Genomic DNA, 19,226 nt, shown 5'->3' with positions numbered 1-19,226 from the left:
ACACACACACACACACACACACACACACACACAAACACACACACATACACACATTTTCTTGTATTTGTTACCTTCTTAAGACTTCCAAAAAATGCCTACTTACCTCTTTAGGACCACCCTTTCTGGATATATAAAGATTTGTATTTACAACATTAATAATATATACATACTATGCAAATATAAAAAAAGGTAAGCTTTTAGTAAATTTGTTTTTATTTCGGATTTTTTTGTAATTGTTTTTTTTAATCTTCATTGTTTACTTCAAGTTACTACAAAAGTCATTGTTTTACTCAAAAAACGTTGCCATTTTACAAGAACTACAAAAAAATTGGTAATATTGTGATAAAAGTCAGAATTTGATATGACAAATTTGACTATTTTGCATTAAAAAGTCATGCTTTGAAATTTTGAAACTAATAATTTTACGACAAAATATGGCAACACTACAGAAACAGACAGAATATGAGAAATTGTTCCCAGTTTTTTATTAAAAAAGTCAACACATTGTGAGAAAAAGACTGTTTTTAGTTAATTATTTTTAGTTTTTTGTTTTTTGTCTGTAATTGGTTTGTAATTTTCATTATTTACTTCAAGTTATTACAGCATACATATTTACTTATTTATTTATTTTTTCATTAATTTTGGCCAAAGAGGGCGCATTTCAATTTCTTACACACACTTGTCATTTCAGATGTTGACCAGAGGGGGAGCACTTTCAAAACCGACACTCAGTCAATTTAAATAATCCCTCTTTTTTTGGACCCCCCTATTTTGGATAAATTTCACCACCAGGGGTGCAAATGAGACATTCTCTATTAGATGCAATGGTTTTCCGTATGCCCTGCGATGAGGTGGCGACTTGTCCAGGGTGTACCCCGCCTTCCGCCCGATTGTAGCTGAGATAGGAGCCAGAGCCCCCCGTGACCCCGAAAGGGAAAAAGCGGTAGGAAATGGATGGATGGATGGGTTTTCCGTATTGGGACCATGATTTATGTCCTAACTTGTTCACACCTCCTCATATGGAAGGTACTTTTCCTTGTTGATGTCTCAAGAAGGCTGGAAATACATGAACACACACACACACACACACATTACACTTAATAATAATAATAATAACACTTACCGTTTTAAGACCACCCTTTCTAGATATATAAAGATTTTATATGCAAATATAAAAAAAGCTTGTTGTGAAAAAGGTCACAATTTCACAAGAAAAACTTGCAATTTTGGCAGTATTACAATAAAAGTCATCGTTTTACTCAACGCAAGTCACAATTTTACAAGAAACACAGAACATTTGTGTCACATTATGACAAAAGTTGGAATTTTACTCAATAACTGTCACAATTTTATAAGAACATTTTCAAATGTTGGCAATTGTATAATAATCGGAATTTTACTCGGCAAAAATTAGACAAAAGTTATTGTTTTACTCCAAAAACGTTGCTATTTTACAAGAACAACAAAAAAATTGGTAATATTGTGATAAAAGTCAGAATTTGATATGACAAATTTTACTATTTTGCATTAAAAAGTCATGCTTTGAAATTTTAAAACTAATAATTTTACGACAAAATATGGCAACCCTACAGAAACAGACAGAATATGAGAAATTGTTCCCAATTTTTTATTAAAAAAGTCAACACATTGTGAGAAAAAGACTGCTTTTAGTGAATTATTTTTAGTTTTTAGTTTTTTGTCTGTAATTGGTTTGTAATTTTCATTATTTACTTCAAGTTATTACAGCATACATATTTACTTATTTATTTATTCATTTTTTCATTAATTTTGGCCAAAGAGGGCGCATTTCAATTTCTTACACACACTTGTTATTTCATATGTTGACCAGAGGGGGGAGCACTTTCAAAACCGACACTCAGTCAATTTAAAAAATCCCTCCTTTTTGGACCCCCCTAATTTGGATAAATTTCACCACCAGGGGCGCAAATGAGACATTCTCTATTAGATACAATTGTTTTCCGTATGCCCTGCGATGAGGTGGCGACTTGTCCAGGGTGTACCCCGCCTTCCACCCGATTGTAGCTGAGATAGGTGCCAGCGCCCCCGTGACCCCGAAAGGGAATAAGCAGTAGGAAATGGATGGATGGATGGGTTTTTCCGTATTGGGACCATGATTTATGTCCTAACTTGTTCACACCTCCTCATATGGAAGGTACTTTTCCTTGTTGATTTTTTGGCCCTCGAAAGCCTTTGACTGCCAAAGTGCAGTTTTTTTTATTTACATTAAAATACAAATGTAAATTTTACAGTAAAATTCTAACAACTGAGGTGACTTTTTTTAAGTATAAAAACAGCAGTACTGTTTTTCCATTTACAGTAATATACACTACATTTTGAGGTGAAATTATTGCAACTTACCATATTTTTTAACATTTTTTTTTAAATAAACCTCTTGGTTGTATTTAATATTTACAATACATTAAAACGCAGGTGTCAAACTTAACACTTCATTTTATTTGGCCCTCAAAAGCCTTTTACTGTAAAAGTGCAGTTTTTTTATTTACATTAAAAAAATCAATGTAAATTTTGCAGTAAAATTCTGGGAAATGAGCTGAATTTTTTTAACCATAAAAACAGCAGAACTTTTTTTCCATTTACAGTAATATACACAAAATTTTGAGGTGAAATTATTGCAAATACCATATTTCTTTTAACATTTTAGTTTAAAAAAAACTCTTGATCGTATTTATTTGATATTTAGAATACATTAAACACAGGTGTCAAACTCACCACTTCATTTTATTTGGCCTTCGACAGCGTTTTACTGCAAAATTTGCAGTTTTTTAAAATTTACATAAAACATGTAAATTTTACAGTAAAATTCTGGCAACTGAGCTGAATTGTTTTAACCATAAAAACAGCAGTACTGTGTTTCCATTTACAGTAATATACACTACATTTTGAGGTGAAATTATACAACTAACCATATTTTTGTAACATTTTAATAAAAAAAAAAAACTTGTGATCGTATTTATTAAATATTTAGAATACATTAAAACACATTTGTCAAATTCACCACTTCATTTTATTTGGCCCTCAAAAGCCGTCTACCGTAAAATTGCAGGGTTTTTGTTTTTTTTACATTTAAAAAAAAAGAAGAAGAATTTTACAGCTAAAATTCTGGCAACTGAGCTGCCTTTTTTTTTTATTTTCACCATAAAAACAGCAGTGCTGTTTTTCCATTTACAGAAATATACACTACATTTTGAGGTGAAATTATTGTAATTTACCTTTTTTTTACATTTTAGTTTGAAAAAACGTTTTAACGCATTTATTTAATATTAAAAAAAATAATAATAATAATAATAATAAAAGTTTAATATTTAGAATACATCAAAGCACATGTGTCAAACTCAAGGCCCGGGGGCCAGATGTGGCCCACCACTTCATTTTATTTGGCCCTCGAAAGCCTTTTACTATAAAATTTTAGTAAAAAAATGTTTTTGATTGCATTAATTTAATATTTAGAATACATTACAACACAGGTGTCAAACTCACCACTTCATTTTATTTGGCCCTCGAAAGCCTTTTACTGTAAAATTGCAGGGATTTTTTTTATTGACAGTAAAAAAAGAAAAATAAATGTAAATGTTACAGTAAAGTTCTGGCAACTGAACTGCCTTTTCTTTAACCATGAAAAAAGGAGCACTGTTTATCCATTTACAGTAATATACATTACATTTTGAGGTGAAATTATTGCAACTTACCATATTTTTTTTTACATCTTGGTTCAAAAATTTTTTTAAGGCATTTATCTTATACATAGAATACATCAAAACACAAGTCTCAAACTGAAGGCCCGGGGGCCAGATGTGGCCTGCCACTTCATTTTATCTGGCCCTCGAAAGCCTTTTACTGTAAAATTCAAGTTGTTTTGTATTTATGGGGCGACATAGCTCGGTTGGTAGAGTGGCCGTGTCAGCAACTTGTGGGTTGCAGGTTCGATTCCCGCTTGTGCCATCCTAGTTACTGCCGTTGTATCCTTGGGCAAGACACTTTACCCACCTGCTCCCAGTGCCACCCACACTGGTTTAAATGTAACTTAGATATTGGGTTTCACTATGTCAAGCGCTTTGAGTCACTTGAGAAAAGCGCTATATAAATATAATTCACTTCACTATTTACAGTAAAAAAAAAACAAATGTAAATCTTAGAGTAAAGTTCTGGCAACTGAGCTGCCTTTTTTTAAACCATAAAAACAGTAGTACTGTTTTTCCATTTACAGTAACATACACTATGGCGTCAGGCTGGCAAGTTCACTAATCAATCAATCAATCAATGTTTACTTATATAGCCCTAAATCACTAGTGTCTCAAAGGGCTGAAGTGAAGTGAATTATATTTATATAGCGCTTATTCTCTAGTGACTCAAAGCGATTTACATAGTGAAACCCAACATCTAAGTTACATTTAACCAGTGTGGGTGGCACTGGGAGCAGGTGTGTATAGTGTCTTGCCCAAAGACACAACGGCAGTGACTAGGATGGCGGGAGCGGGGATCGAACCTGGAACCCTCAAGTTGCTGGCACGGCCATTTTACCAACCGAGCTATACCATGTCCTCGCCGTGTTCAATCCCAACAAACAAACTGCTAATAAACCTTCAAAGGCAGCAGGACACGCCATCTAATGGTCTGCAGTAACTTTTATCTGAGTCTCCATTGTGTGGAACACATCAGATAGATTTGATAAGAAGCTAGCGGACGTGTTCTTATCCCCGCCGACGTCAATAATGAAGATTGACTAAACTGCTCAGTGGTGACCGCCGCCCACAGCAAGGCCCAAGTGCAGGCTTGGAGGGGAACTTGGAAGAAGTAGGTTGGTCTCGTGGATGTCTATCATTTGGGGCGTGGTAGGGAGCTGAAGATGGATGGACTGGCAATTACAATGTGCACAATAAGAACATCTACTGCAAAAATGTCAAAGATCATGTATGTACCAGGAGAATACTACTGTTTTAAAGGCCTACTGAAACACACTACAACCGACCACACAGTCTGATAGTTTATATATCAATGATGAAATATTAACATTGCAACACATGCCAATACGGCCGGTTTAGTTTACTAAATTACAATTTTAAATTTCCCGCGGAGTTTCTTGTTGAAAACACCCGACTGCGTTTCTGGGTGTTGTTGATAAACGACATTGGCTTTGCATAGTAGAGTTTTAACTTGCACTTACAGATGTAGCGACCAACTGTAGTTACTGACAGTGGTTTTCTGGAGTGTTCCTGAGCCCATGTGGTGATATCCTTTACACACTGATGTCGGTTTTTAATGCAGCACCGCCAGAGGGATCCAAAGTCACGGGCATTCAATGTTACGTGCAGTGATTTCTCCAGATCCTCTACATGACTGGAGCATACTGCACTTTTTAGCACCGGCTACAGAAAAGCAAAAGAAAGATCCTTGTCAACCCCAGTCAAAGATCATCTACTGAATATGACAGGAATGTTCTGCTGTTGTAGATCTACTGCAAACACTAGTCAAAGATCCTCTATAGGCTGTGTTAAGGATATCTTGCAAAAACACTAGTCAAAGATCCTCTACGTGGCATGAGTGTCGTGCTTATTTTGAAGCAACCCTTGACAAAGTGCTTTGAAGCAATGGACTCAGAATAAACTACATGTATTCTACAAGATAGCATGTTTTTAGAATTAAAACCACAAAGTGATCATGATTATGTAGAACGGATTAGTTTAAATCAGGGGTGTCGAAATCATTTTAGATCAAATATGGTAAAATAACGGCGCGATAACTAAAAAATAAAGACAACTTTTTTCATTGTTTAAAAATAGAACGAGCACATTCTGATAATGTACAAGTCATAATGTTGTTGGGGTTTTTTCACACTTACATGTTGCGGTTAATTGTATTCCATCTTTATTTGTAGTTATTTATATTATCTGAATAAATGATGTGATAATGTTCATCAGTCAACTCACTGGTCTTCATTTTCAATCTATCAAGATAAAATAATGATATCAAAATCATATTACAAGATGTTATATATGTACTTTGATCATTTTCCTCGACTGATACTTTACTAACATAAATAGATAGATAGTACTTTATTGTTTCTTTCAGTATGGTAAATTGGTTATAGTCAAAGCACTTTGACACTATTTCCACATTCACCCATTCACAGACATATGGCGGGAGCTGCCATGCAAGGCGCTAACCACGACCCATCAGGAGCAAGGGTGAAGTGTCTTGCTCAAGGTCAAGGACACAACGGACGTGATAGCAGGTGGGGATCGAACCAGGAACCCTCAGGCCGCTGGCACGGCCACTCTCCTAACTCTCCGTATGTAGCATCGTCCACAAAGACACAAACAATTGCTATTACGACATCTAGTGGACACATTTAGAAGAGCTGTTTCTTTCATTCAAAGATGTCAGGTTAATAGATAGATAGATATATAGACAGACAGACGGACGGACGGACGGACGGACCGACCGACCGACCGACCGACCGACAGACAGACAGACAGACAGACCGACCGACCGACCGACCGACCGACAGACAGACAGACAGACAGACAGACAGACAGACAGACCGACCGACCGACCGACCGACAGATAGACAGATAGACAGACAGACCGACAGACCGACAGACCGACAGACCGACCGACAGACAGACCGACCGACCGACCGACAGACAGACAGACAGACAGACAGACCGACAGACCGACCGACCGACCGACCGACCGACCGACAGACAGACAGACAGACCGACCGACCGACCGACCGACCGACCGACCGACCGACCGACAGATAGACAGATAGAAAGACAGACCGACAGACCGACCGACCGACCGACCGACCGACAGACCGACCGACCGACCGACAGACAGACAGACAGACAGACAGACAGACAGACAGACAGACCGACCGATAGACAGACCGACCGACCGACAGACAGACAGACAGACAGACAGACAGACAGACAGACCGACCGATAGACAGACCGACCGACCGACAGACAGACAGATAGATAGATAGATAGATAGATAGATAGATAGATAGATAGATAGATAGATAGATAGATAGATAGATAGATAGATAGATAGATAGATAGATAGATAGATAGATAGATAGATAGATAGATAGATAGATAGATAGATAGATAGATAGATAGATGGATGGATAGTACTTTATTAATTCCTTCAAGAGAGGTCCCTCAGGAACATTTAAATTCCAGCAGCAGTGTACAGAATTGAGGTCGAATTTGAAAAGTAAAAAGTAAATAATGGGAGTATAATTGGAAATAAAATAGAAAATATAACTAAGAATAAAAATAAAAAGCAAAAATAAGAATACAAATAGGTGATATTTTTGTATGGGGACCATATTCTAAGAAACAAAGACTTAATTAAGAGTTATTTGGACAAATAAGTAACAAAAACTTAAGGGTTAGCGTTGATGTTGGGGTTAAGGTTAGGGTTAGGGTTATTGTAGTTTTGTGTTTTGTTATGTAAGAACAGACCATATTAATTAAGTGGTATTAAAGGGAGAATGATATACAACAACCTCCTTACTCAGTACTAATAAGCAATCATTCTTAGGTCAATAAGGGAAGACTCTTAGTTAATGTCTTACTAGTTGTATCATAGGCCATGCAGAATAAGGCATTAAAGGGGAACATTATCACCAGACCTATGTAAGCGTCAATATATACCTTGATGGTGCAGAAAAAAGACCATGTATTTTTTTAACCGATTTCCGAACTCTAAATGGGTGAATTTTGGCGAATTAAGCGCCTTTCTATTTATCGCGCTGGCGGGGATGACGTCAGAATGTGACGTCGCCGAGGTAACACACCCGCCATTTTCATTTTCTACACATTACAAACACCGGGTCTCAGCTCTGTTATTTTCCGTTTTTTTGATTATTTTTTGGAACCTTGGAGACATCATGCCTCGTCGGTGTGTTGTCGGAGGGTGTAACAACACTAACAGGGAGGGATTCAAGTTGCACCACTGGCCCGAAGATGCCAAAGTGTCTGCCGACAGACCCCCATTGAATGTGCCAGAGTGTCTCCACATTTTACCGGCGATGCTAAGACAGACATGGCACAGAGATGTATGGATAACCTGCAGATGCATTTGCAACGATAGTCAACAAAATCACGCAGGTGAGTTTTGTTGATGTTGACTGCCAGCTAATCGATGCTAACATGCTACGCTAATTGATGCTAACATGCTATTTACCGGCGGTGCTAAAGCAGACATGGGACAGAGATGTATGGATAACCTGCAGATGCATTTGCAACTATATTACGTTTCCTTCCACCCACATTTAATGATAAAAAAACACTTACCAATCAATGGATTTGAGTTGCTCCAGTGTCAAAAGATGCGAAAGTCCTGATCGTTTGGTCCGCACATTTTACCGGCGATGCTAACGCAGGTATTCGGCCATGCTATGGCTATGAATAGCGTCAATAGCTATTTGCTCAATAGCTTCAGTTTCTTCTTCAATATTTTCATACTCCAACCATCTGTTTCACTACACGCGTAATCTGTTGAATCGCTTAAATCGCTGAAATCCGAGTTTGAATCCCAGCTAATGTCACTATATCTTTCTGTGGTATTCCCATTGTTTGTTTACTTTAGCAGCACTATGTGACATCACAGGGAAATGGCCAGTGGTTTCGAAAATAGCGAAAATAAGGCACTTTAAAGCTTTATTTAGGAATATTCCGAGACCGGTAAAATTTTGAAAAAAACTTCAAAAAATACAACAAGCCACTGGGAACTGATTTTTATTGTTTTTAACCCTTTTGAAATCGTGATAATGTTCCCCTTTAATAAGTACTTAATATTGAGTAATTAAGAGCCAATATGTTACTAATTTGCAGGTAAATAAACAACTACTAATGGTGAATATGTTCCCCACACTAAAGTGTTACCCAAAATATAACAAGATAAACTATGCCAGGGATTTTCAACCACACGTGACATATTGTCTGGTGTGCCGTGGGAAATTATGAAACTTCACCTATTTGGTCGAAAAAATGTTTTTCCAAATCAATAATCATAATAATGCGCCGTTGTCTAGTGTCTGAACTGTGTAGAGCAGTGGTTCTTAACCTGGGTTCGATCGAACCCTAGGGGTTCGGTGAGTCGGCCTCAGGGGTTCGGCGGAGGTCAAAACACACCCGACTCAATGTTATTACGGATACGGCAACAGCAGAAGTCACACTGATTTGCAGGTGTTTATTTTGTTGTGAGTTTATGCACTGTGTTGGTGTTGTTCTTTGAACAAGGTGATGTTCATGCACGGTTCATTTTGTGCACCAGTAAAAAAAAACATGGTGACACTTAAGTATTGGTAACATATTTACCATTAATTAGTTGCTTATTAACATGCAAAATTGGTAACATATTGGCTCTTAACTAGTCATTATTAAGTACTTATTAATGCCTTATTCGGCATGGCCTTATTATCAATCAATCAATCAATCAATCAATCAATGTTTATTTATATAGCCCTAAATCACAAATGTCTCAAAGGACTGTACAAACCATTACGACTATGACATCCTCGGAAGAACCCACAAAAGGGCAAGGAAAACTCACACCCAGTGGGCAGGGAGAATTCACATCCAGTGGGACGCCAGTGACAATGCTGACTATGAGAAACCTTGGAGAGGACCTCAGATGTGGGCAACCCCCCCCCCCTCTAGGGGACCGAAAGCAATGGATGTCGAGCGGGTCTATATATTATAACCCTAACCCTCTAAACCTGGCCCTAACCTTAACCCTTTTGAATTAAGTCTTTGAAACTTAAAATATGTTCCCCATACTAAAGTGTTACCACAAACATATAACTCTGTCTTGAATTTGAAAAAAAACAAAAACATTTTATTTTTCACTTAAAGAAGGGTTCAGTGAATGTGCTTATGAAACTGGTGGGGTTCGGTACCTCAAACAAGGTTAAGAACCACTTAATAATAATAAATATATATTTTTGATGACTATGTTTTATTTAAATAGGTTAAAATCCAATCTGCACTTTGTTAGAATATATAACAAATTGGACCAAGCTATGTTTCTAACAAAGACAAATCATTATTTCTTCTAGATTTTCCAGAACAAAAATTTTAAAAGAAAATTAAAAGACTTTGAAATATAATTTAAATTTGTTTCTACAGATTTTCTATATTTGCCAGAATATTTTTTTGAATTTTAATCCTAATAAGTTTGAATAAATATTTCACAAATATTCTTCGTCGAAAAAACAGAAGCTAAAATGAAGACTTAAATTGAAATGTATTCATTATTCTTTACAATAAAAAAAAATGTTACTTCAGCATTGATTTAAAATGTCATGAAAGAAGAGGAAGGAATTTAAAAGGTAAAAATGTATATGTGTTTAAAAATCCTAAAATCATTTTTAAGGTTGTATTTCTTCTCTAAAATGGTCTTTCTGAAAGTTATAAGAAGCAAAGTAAAAAAATAAATGAATTTATTTAAAATATTTCCTTGGATTTTCAAATTCTATTTGAGTTTTGTCTCTCTTGGAATTAAAAATGTCGAGCAAAGCAAGACCAGCTTGCTAGTACATAAAAAAATGTTTAAAAATAGAGGCAGCTCACTGGTAAGTGCTGCTATTTGAGCTATTTTTAGAACAGGCCAGCGGGCGACTCATCTGGTCCTTACGGGCTACCTGGTGCCCGCGGGCACTGCGTTGGTCACCCCTTCTCTATTGTATACCTCTTGCTTGGCCCCGCTATAAACCGTGCTTGCCTAACAGAATTGCTATTGTGACATCCAGTGGACACATTTAAAACAGCAGTTTATTTTGTTACAAAAAAAAAAGCAGCTCATTTTAATATTTGGCAAGTTCTTCACGCGGGCCGGATAAAACCTGTCCACGGGCCTGAACCGGCCCACGGGCCGTACGTTTGACACCCTTGGAATAGATAATGCTGGGAATACAGTATGGAAATGTTATAATGTTAATTTATTGGTTGTGGGAGAGTTTAAGCCCTACTAAAATGAGATGTTCTTATTTAAACGGGGATAGCAGGTCCATTTTATGTGTCATACTTGATCATTTCGCGATATTGCCATATTTTTGCTGAAAGGATTTAGTAGAGAACATCCACGATAAAGTTTGAGACTTTCTGTCCTAAGAAAAAAGCCCTGCCTCTACCAGAAGTCGCAGACGATGACGTCACATATTGATGGCTCCTCACATATTCACATTGTTTTATAATGGGAGCCTCCAATAAAAAGTGTTATTCGGATCGAGAAAACGACAATTTCGCCATTAATTTGAGCGAGGATGAAAGATTTGTGTTTGAGGATATTGATAGCGACGGACTAGAAAATAATAAATAAAAGAAATCAGATTGCATTGGGATGGATTCGGATGTTTTTAGACACATTTACTAGGTTAATTCTGGGAAATCCCTATTGTGTTGCTAGTGTTTTAGTGAGTTTAATAGTACCTGATAGTCGGAAGGGTGTCTCCACGGGTCTGTTGACAAGAAAGTCTCTCAGGGGAGTTGACGGCAGCTTCATGGACGGCACAAGCTCAGCTTTTCTCCGGTAAGAACTGACTTTTTAACCACAATTTTCTCACCGAAACCTGCTGGTTGACAAGTGATCCATAAAAAAGTTTCACCTCCGTGAATTTTAACCAAGGAATCCCCGTGTGTTTATGTGGCTAAAGGCTAAAGCTTCCCAACTCCATCTTTCTACTGTGACTTCTCCAATATTAATTGAACAAATTGCAAAAGATTCAGCAACACAGATGTCCAAAAAACTGTATAATTATGCCGTTGAAGCAGACGACAGCGCTCATACTTCATAAAAACCCGTGACGGCCTGCATACACGTCATCATTACACGACGTTTTCAACAGGAAACTCTGCGGGAAATTTAAAATTGTAATTTAGTAAACTAAAAAGGCCGTATTGGCATGTGTTGCAATGTTAATATTTCATCATTGATATAAAAACTATCAGACTGTGTGGTCGGTAGTAGTGGGTTTCAGTAGGCCTTTAAGTCACAGCCTTTCTGGGAATGAAGGTAAAAACTATTCAAAAGGGTTAAATTCACTTTTTTTGTGTTTGACAGAGACATTTTGGGGCAACGAGGGAGCCAAATGACGATGTGTTCGAAGCAGAAGACATAAAACGGCAGGTTTTAGGTCTCATGTGGATCGAGGAGGAGGATCCACAGTCACCCTTTATTGTATACCGTGCTTGCCTAACAGAATTGCTATTGTGACATCCAGTGGACATATTTAAAACAGCAGTTTATTTCGTTACAAAAAAAAAAGCAGCTCATTTTAATATTTGGCTGTCCACGGGCCTGATCCGGAATGAGAATCAGCACCTCCAAGTCCGAGTCCATGGTTCTCGCCCTGTAAAAGGGTGGAGTGCCATCTCCGGGTTGGGGAGGAGACCCTGCCCCAAGTGGAGGAGTTCAAGTACCTAGGAGTCTTGTTCACGAGTGAGGGAAGAGTGGATCGTGAGATCGACAGGCGGATCGGTGCGGCGTCTTCAGTAATGCGGACGTTGTATCGATCCGTTGTGGTGAAGAAGGAGCTGAGCCGGAAGGCAAAGCTCTCAATTTACCGGTCGATCTACGTTCCCATCCTCACCTATGGTCATGAGCTTTGGGTCATGACCGAAAGGATAAGATCACGGGTACAAGCGGCCGAAATTAGTTTCCTCCGCCGTGTGGCGGATCTCTCCCTTAGAGATAGGGTGAGAAGCTCTGCCATCCGGGAGGAACTCAAAGTAAAGCCGCTGCTCCTCCACATCGAGAGGAGCCAGATGAGGTGGTTCGGGCATCTGGTCAGGATGCCACCCGAACGCCTCCCTAGGGAGGTGTTTAGGGCACGTCCAACCGGTAGGAGGCCACGGGGAAGACCCAGGACACGTTGGGAAGACTATGTCTCCCGGCTGGCCTGGGAACGCCTCGGGATCCCCCGGGAAGAGCTAGACGAAGTGGCTGGGGAAAGGGAAGTCTGGGTTTCCCTGCTTAGGCTGTTGCCCCCGCGACCCGACCTCGGATAAGCGGAAGAAGATGGACGGATGGATGGATTTATTTTGTTACAAAAAAAAAGCAGCTCATTTTTATATTTGGCAAATTCTTCACGCGGGCCGGACAAAACCTGCCCACGGGCCGTATGTTTGACACCCCTGGAATAGATAGCGCTGGGAATACAGTATAATGTTATAATGTTAATTTATTGGTTGTGGGAGAGCTCAGTGTGCCGTTAATGTGTCTTTGCAGGTTGGCGACGTCAAAAAAGGGGCGGTCGTTGCATGTGAACCAATGAATTAAAGAGTGAGAGAGCGAGGAGTGGTCGAGAGACGTTGAAAAAGGCTGGAAGCGTGCGCCTCCATCCGGGGAACTCAGCTCCATGGCGATGCGGCGAGCCTGTTGTGCGGGCCGGCCAGGCAAAGTCAAATAACCCGGGGGAGGGTCGCCAGTCGGAGCTGCGTGAGAGAGGCGAAGTGGGGCGAGCTCCCCTTTGAGTTACAATGCGTCTTTCACACGCCGCCCCGCTTATGAGACAACTTCCCCGGACGCTCCTTCGACGCCGTGCGAGCTCCAACTGAGCACCGGGAAAGCGACGCTATCTGCTGGGCAGGCGGGCGGGCGGGCGGGCGTTTGCCTGCGGGCATGAAGAAGCCGAGCGCCCCGCTCCTTGCTGGCGCGGTGACCGGGAAATGGTAGCGTTCTGCGGGCGCCGCAACTGGGCGAGAACATGGTCGAGAGGAGCAGCAAATTCTTGTTGATCGTGGTCGGATCTGTGTGTTTCATGCTGATTCTCTATCAGTACGTGGCGCCCGGGGTCATCAATTTGGGATCCCCGCACGGCTACTTCTCGGAGGAGGACGAGGGGGACATCTTCCCCACTCCGGACCCCCACTACGTCAAGAAGTACTTCTTCCCGGTGAGAGACCTGGAGAGGACCATCGATTTCCAAATCAAAGGGGAGGACGTGATCGTGTTCCTGCACATCCAGAAGACCGGCGGGACTACCTTCGGTCGGCACCTGGTGCAGAATGTCCGCCTGGAGGTCCCCTGCGACTGCAGACCGGGCCAGAAGAAGTGTACCTGCTACCGACCCAACCGCAAGGAGACGTGGCTCTTCTCCCGGTTCTCCACCGGCTGGAGCTGCGGCTTGCACGCCGACTGGACCGAGCTCACCAATTGCGTGCCGGGGGTCCTCAACAAGAAGGAGAGTAAGCAGAAGAATCTAAGGTAAGACCTTCAACTCTGCTGCTACTAATGAATTAGAATAAAAAGTACTTTATTGATCCCTGGGGGAAAATCAGCACCACAGTTCGCTCACAATAGACAATAATAATAATAAATAATACATATATATAATATATATCCATCCATCCATCTTCTTCCACTTATCCGAGGTCGGGTCGCGGGGCCAGCAGCCTAAGCAGGGAAGCCCAGACTTCCCTCTCCCCAGCCACTTCGTCCAGCTCTTCCCGGGGGATCCCGAGGCGTTCCCAGGCCAGCCGGGGAGACATAGTCTTCCCAACGTGTCCTGGGTCTTCCCCGTGGCCTCTTACCGGTTAGAAGAGCTAGCTACTGTAGCCAAGGATCGGACCGCCAAGCGCCCACCCAGCTCACAATGCACCCGACCTCTACAGCTTGGTTGGTAGAGCGGCCGTGCCAGCGACTTGAGGGTTGCAGGTTCGGTCCCCGCTTCCGCCATCCTTGTCACTGCCGTTGTGTCCTTGGGCAAGACACATTACCCACCTGCTCCCAGTGCCACCCACACTGGTTTAAATGTAAAAAAAAAAAATAGATATTGGGTTTCACTATGTAAAGCGCTTTGAGTCACTGGAGAAAAAGCGCTATATAAATATAATTCCCTTCCCCTTCCCCCCTCTATGGCCCCTGCTATGGGTGGTGAGCTCATTGGAGGGCGCTCGCCATCGTGTCCTAGAGGGGGGGCCCGGTGACCAGCGTCCGGGCGAGGGAAATCTGGGTCCACGATTTGTCTTCTTCATAAAGGTCTTCGAGCTGCTCTTTGTCTGATCCCTCACCTAAGACCTGTTTGCCTTGGGAGATACTCGGACAACATAGCTCCTAGGATCATTGGGACACGCAAACTCCTTTACCACGATAAGGTGGCAGCTCAGAGAGGAGTATATAATATATGAATAGTGTAATATATGAATAGTATGAATATATTCTACATATATTCTACATTTAAGTGCAGTCAAGGAATATATATATATTATACAGTCTGATGGATGTCGGTATAAAGGACCTCCTGTGTCGTTCCGTGTCGCATTTAGGGGGTCTGAGCCTTCCACTGAACGTGCTCATTCTCTCCGCAAGGTCCGAGAGTAGTGGGTGGGGGGGGTTGTCCATAATGGTTAGGAGTTTTGTTAGACTTCTTCTTTCTGACACCACCGCCAGAGAGTCCAGCTCCACTCCCACCACATTACTGGCCTTCTCTACCAACTTGTCCAGTCTGTTTGCGTCCCTCACTCTCAGCCCGCTGCCCCAGCAAGCCGCGGCGTACAAGAAAGCGCTCGCCGCCACCGACTCGTAAAACATCTTCAACATCTTTGTACAGGATCCTAGCCTCCTGAGGAAGTAGAGGGCCTCAGCGTGTTTTGACCCATTCAGCTTGTTGTCCATGTGTACACCAGTGAATTGTATTTCTATAGCGCTTTTCTCTCGTGACTCAAAGCGCTTTACATAGTCCAGTGGTTCTTAACCTCGTTGGAGGTACCCAACCCCACCAGTTTCATATGTGCATTCATCGAACCCTTCTTTAGTAAAACATATGTACATTAATACAAAAATGTATCACGATATAAGTGTTTCATATCAGTCGATATCGATAATTATTGATTAAAAAAAAATAAAAAAAACTATTCTAAATAAAAACCAGGAGAAAAAAGGCTGAGTTTAAATAATTGTATTTTAAATATAACCTTTAACCTTTAGAACGAGGTCAGCATTAAGAAAAACAGTCAAATAAATGAAAATACTGATCGATGTGCAAATATTGTTTGCAGACAGTATTACTCTGATTCGTATCGGACTTAAAAAAATCCAAAATACTGCCAAACTGGTGACGTGACGTTTCCCTTTTTTATTTACAATTCCCTCTCGTGCTGCCGCACTCATATTCCCGTTTCGTTGATTAACAAGTAGAAAAACTTATTGGGGTGTTACCATTTAGCGGTCAATTGTACGGAACATGTACTGTACTGTGCAATCTACTAATAAAAGTATCAATCAATCGTTGCTTTTTTTTTTCCTATTAGCGTTTCCCAGAATGCCTTGCGGTTCAGGCTCGGCCGTGATAGGTCGAGAGGCTAATACCCTTCCTTTGCCTACACCCCCCAGAATGCCGTGCGGTTCCGGCTCTGCGTTTCTTACTATTTATTTCTAACAGAACTCAGTGAAATGATCGAACATTCTATCGACCCCATTTTCTATCGATATCGATCACATGTCTATCGCGATATATATTGTTATTGTTTTATCGCCCAACCCTAATATACATTTTTTTTTTCAAATTCAAGACAAAGTTATATGTTTTTCTTATTGGTGCACAAAATGAACCGTGCATGAACATCACCTTGTTAAAAAAAAAACAACAACACAGTGCATGAACTCACAACAAATTACATACTTGCAAATCAGATGGAAAATTGGAGGGAACATTGTTTGGTGGCATCCATAATACGCGGATAGGGACAAGTTTTTATTTAAACGATGAGTCAGGTGTGTCTTGACCTGCGCGGTCGAGGCTCCGCCGAACCCCTAGGGTTCGATCGAACCCAGGTTAAGAACCACTGACATAGTGAATGAATGAATGAATGAATGGGTTTATTTTGAGCCATGCAAACAAAACAAGAGAATGACATAAAATACAAAATAAATATATAGATACATTATTTTTACACCTACATTGAAAACATTACAAGATTGGCTCAAAAGGGAGTGGGAAGAAGTAAACTTATTAGGTCCCACCCCTATACATATACAATATATATATACAATATATAATACAATAATATATATAATCAATCAATCAATCAATCAATGTTTATTTATATAGCCCCAAATCACAAATGTCTCAAAGGACTGCACAAATCATTACGACTACAACATCCTCGGAAGAACCCACAAAAGGGCAAGGAAAACTCACACCCAGTGGGCAGGGAGAATTCACATTCAGTGGGACGCCAGTGACAATGCTGACTATGAGAAACCTTGGAGAGGACCTCAGATGTGGGCAACCCCCCCCCTCTAGGGGACCGAAAGCAATGGATGTCGAGCGGGTCTAACATGATACTGTGAAAGTTCAATCCATAGTGGCTCCAACACAGCCGCGAGAGTTCAGTTCAAGCGGATGCAAGACAGCAGCGAGAGTCCCGTCCACAGGAAACCATCTCAAGTGGAGGCGGATCAGCAGCGTAGAGATGTCCCCAACCAATACAGGCGAGCGGTCCATCCTGGGTCCCGACGAGCGGTCCATCCTGGGTCTCGACTCTGGACAGCCAGTACTTCATCCATGGTCATCGGGGGAGGGGGGGACAGAGGAGAAAGAAAAGAAGCGGCAGATCAACTGGTCTAAAAAGGAGGTCTATTTAAAGGCTAGAGTTTACAGATGAGTTTTAAGGTGAGACTTAAATGCTCATAATATAATTCAATTCAGTGGTTGCTGCTATATATTGTCTATATATAATACATTTAAATTCACACACACTTACATATATACATATGTACACACACATATATACAATGTATATATATATATATACATATATATATATACATATATATATATATACATATATACATATACATATATATATATATACATATATACACACACACACACACACAATCACATACATACACACATGCATATACCCAAAATACACACACACACACACACACACACACACACACACACACACACACACACACACACACACACCTATATAAATACAATATATATAATAGTATATATAATATACACTTTTGTCTAAACATTATTAACAGTTTATGGTGCCTATGGGAACAAGCTTTCATTTTGACTGTGATATTGGTGGACCACTCTTGCTATGTGTCCTATGCTGTGCATATCTAAGTTACATTTAAACCAGTGTGGGTGGCACTGGGAGCAGGTGGGTAAAGCGTCTTGCCCAAGGGTACGACGGCAGTGACTAGGATGGCGGAAGCGGGGATCGTACCTGGAACCCTCAAGTTGCTGGCACGACCGCTCTACCGATCGAGCTATACCGCCCCAAAACTGTGTGTTCTGTTTTAGTCCACAAAAGAAGCTTACAAGTATTCAGATTATTTGGTAACTAGCAGGTAATTTATTTACCTGCTGGGCATAAATCTCATGGCTTTCATTGTTTTGCTTAGAGCAGTGTTACAAAATATCTGTTTGTCATCGGGAATTCATCCCTAAATAGTTGCAAAATACAAGCTTTTTTTCCCCTCCTTTTGAGAAATGTACAACTTTGGGACAACAAAGAATATTTGTATCATGTCGACATCCATTGCTTTCGGTCCCCTAGGGCAGGGGTAGGGAACCTATGGCTCGGGAGCCAGATGTGGCTCTTTTGAAGACTGCATCTGGCTCTCGGATAGATCTGAGCTGACATTGCTTAACATGATAAATAATGAATAATTCCACTTGTAATCACAGTGTTAAAAATAATGTTCAACATATAAAACATTCTCATGCATTTTTAAGCCATCCATCCGTTTCTACCGCACCTGTTAAAGAAGTTGCGTTAATGGTAAGAAGTTATTTATTTATTATTGGTTAGTGAGGGGCTTGCCCTCCTGGGGGTTCTTCAGACCACCAAGCACCGACATAAGAGCCTATTTCAGGGTTACAATATTGTTTTATTTTTCAATAAGTCCCTCAGTTGCTTTACAGCAATTGTATTTTTCTCTTTCGTTTTCGCTCGCGCTCTGGCTCCAGCCCCAACCCCGTCTCTCCTCCTGGCTGCTGCTTATAACAGAGCGACAGGTGATTAGATAACAAGGCCCAGGTGGGCCGTCCACGCACCTGTCGCTGATTTAGACGCCGGTCCTGGCACACCCCAGTTCACTGCAGGCCCACAGGCCACGCCCCCTCCACAGTTAGCTTCAGAATAACAGTGTTATTACAAAGAATAAGAGACCTATTATACTCCAGAAATGTTGGTCTTACTTAA

The 19,226-nt window shown here is 40.6% G+C and overlaps 1 protein-coding gene across 4 annotated transcripts in view; it reads left to right on the top strand.

The window, feature by feature from the left end:
• The first annotated feature begins 13,373 nt into the window (after positions 1 to 13,373).
• Positions 13,374 to 19,226, top strand: part of hs6st1a (heparan sulfate 6-O-sulfotransferase 1a) — a 259,620-nt gene continuing 253,767 nt past the window's right edge. For all 4 annotated transcript variants that reach the window (XR_009806231.1, XR_009806230.1, XR_009806229.1 and 1 more), the window contains exon 1: positions 13,374 to 14,259. Coding sequence is in view for 1 of the 4 variants with exons in the window: in XM_061896141.1 (XP_061752125.1) it covers positions 13,760 to 14,259 (500 nt within the window). In the remaining 3 variants the exon portion in view is untranslated. The remainder of the gene's footprint in view (positions 14,260 to 19,226) is intronic.

The sequence above is a fragment of the Nerophis ophidion genome, linkage group LG03 (genome assembly GCF_033978795.1).
Source record: "Nerophis ophidion isolate RoL-2023_Sa linkage group LG03, RoL_Noph_v1.0, whole genome shotgun sequence".
Taxonomy (NCBI): Eukaryota; Metazoa; Chordata; class Actinopteri; order Syngnathiformes; family Syngnathidae; genus Nerophis; species Nerophis ophidion.
This window is presented reverse-complemented; position numbering and strand designations above follow the sequence as displayed.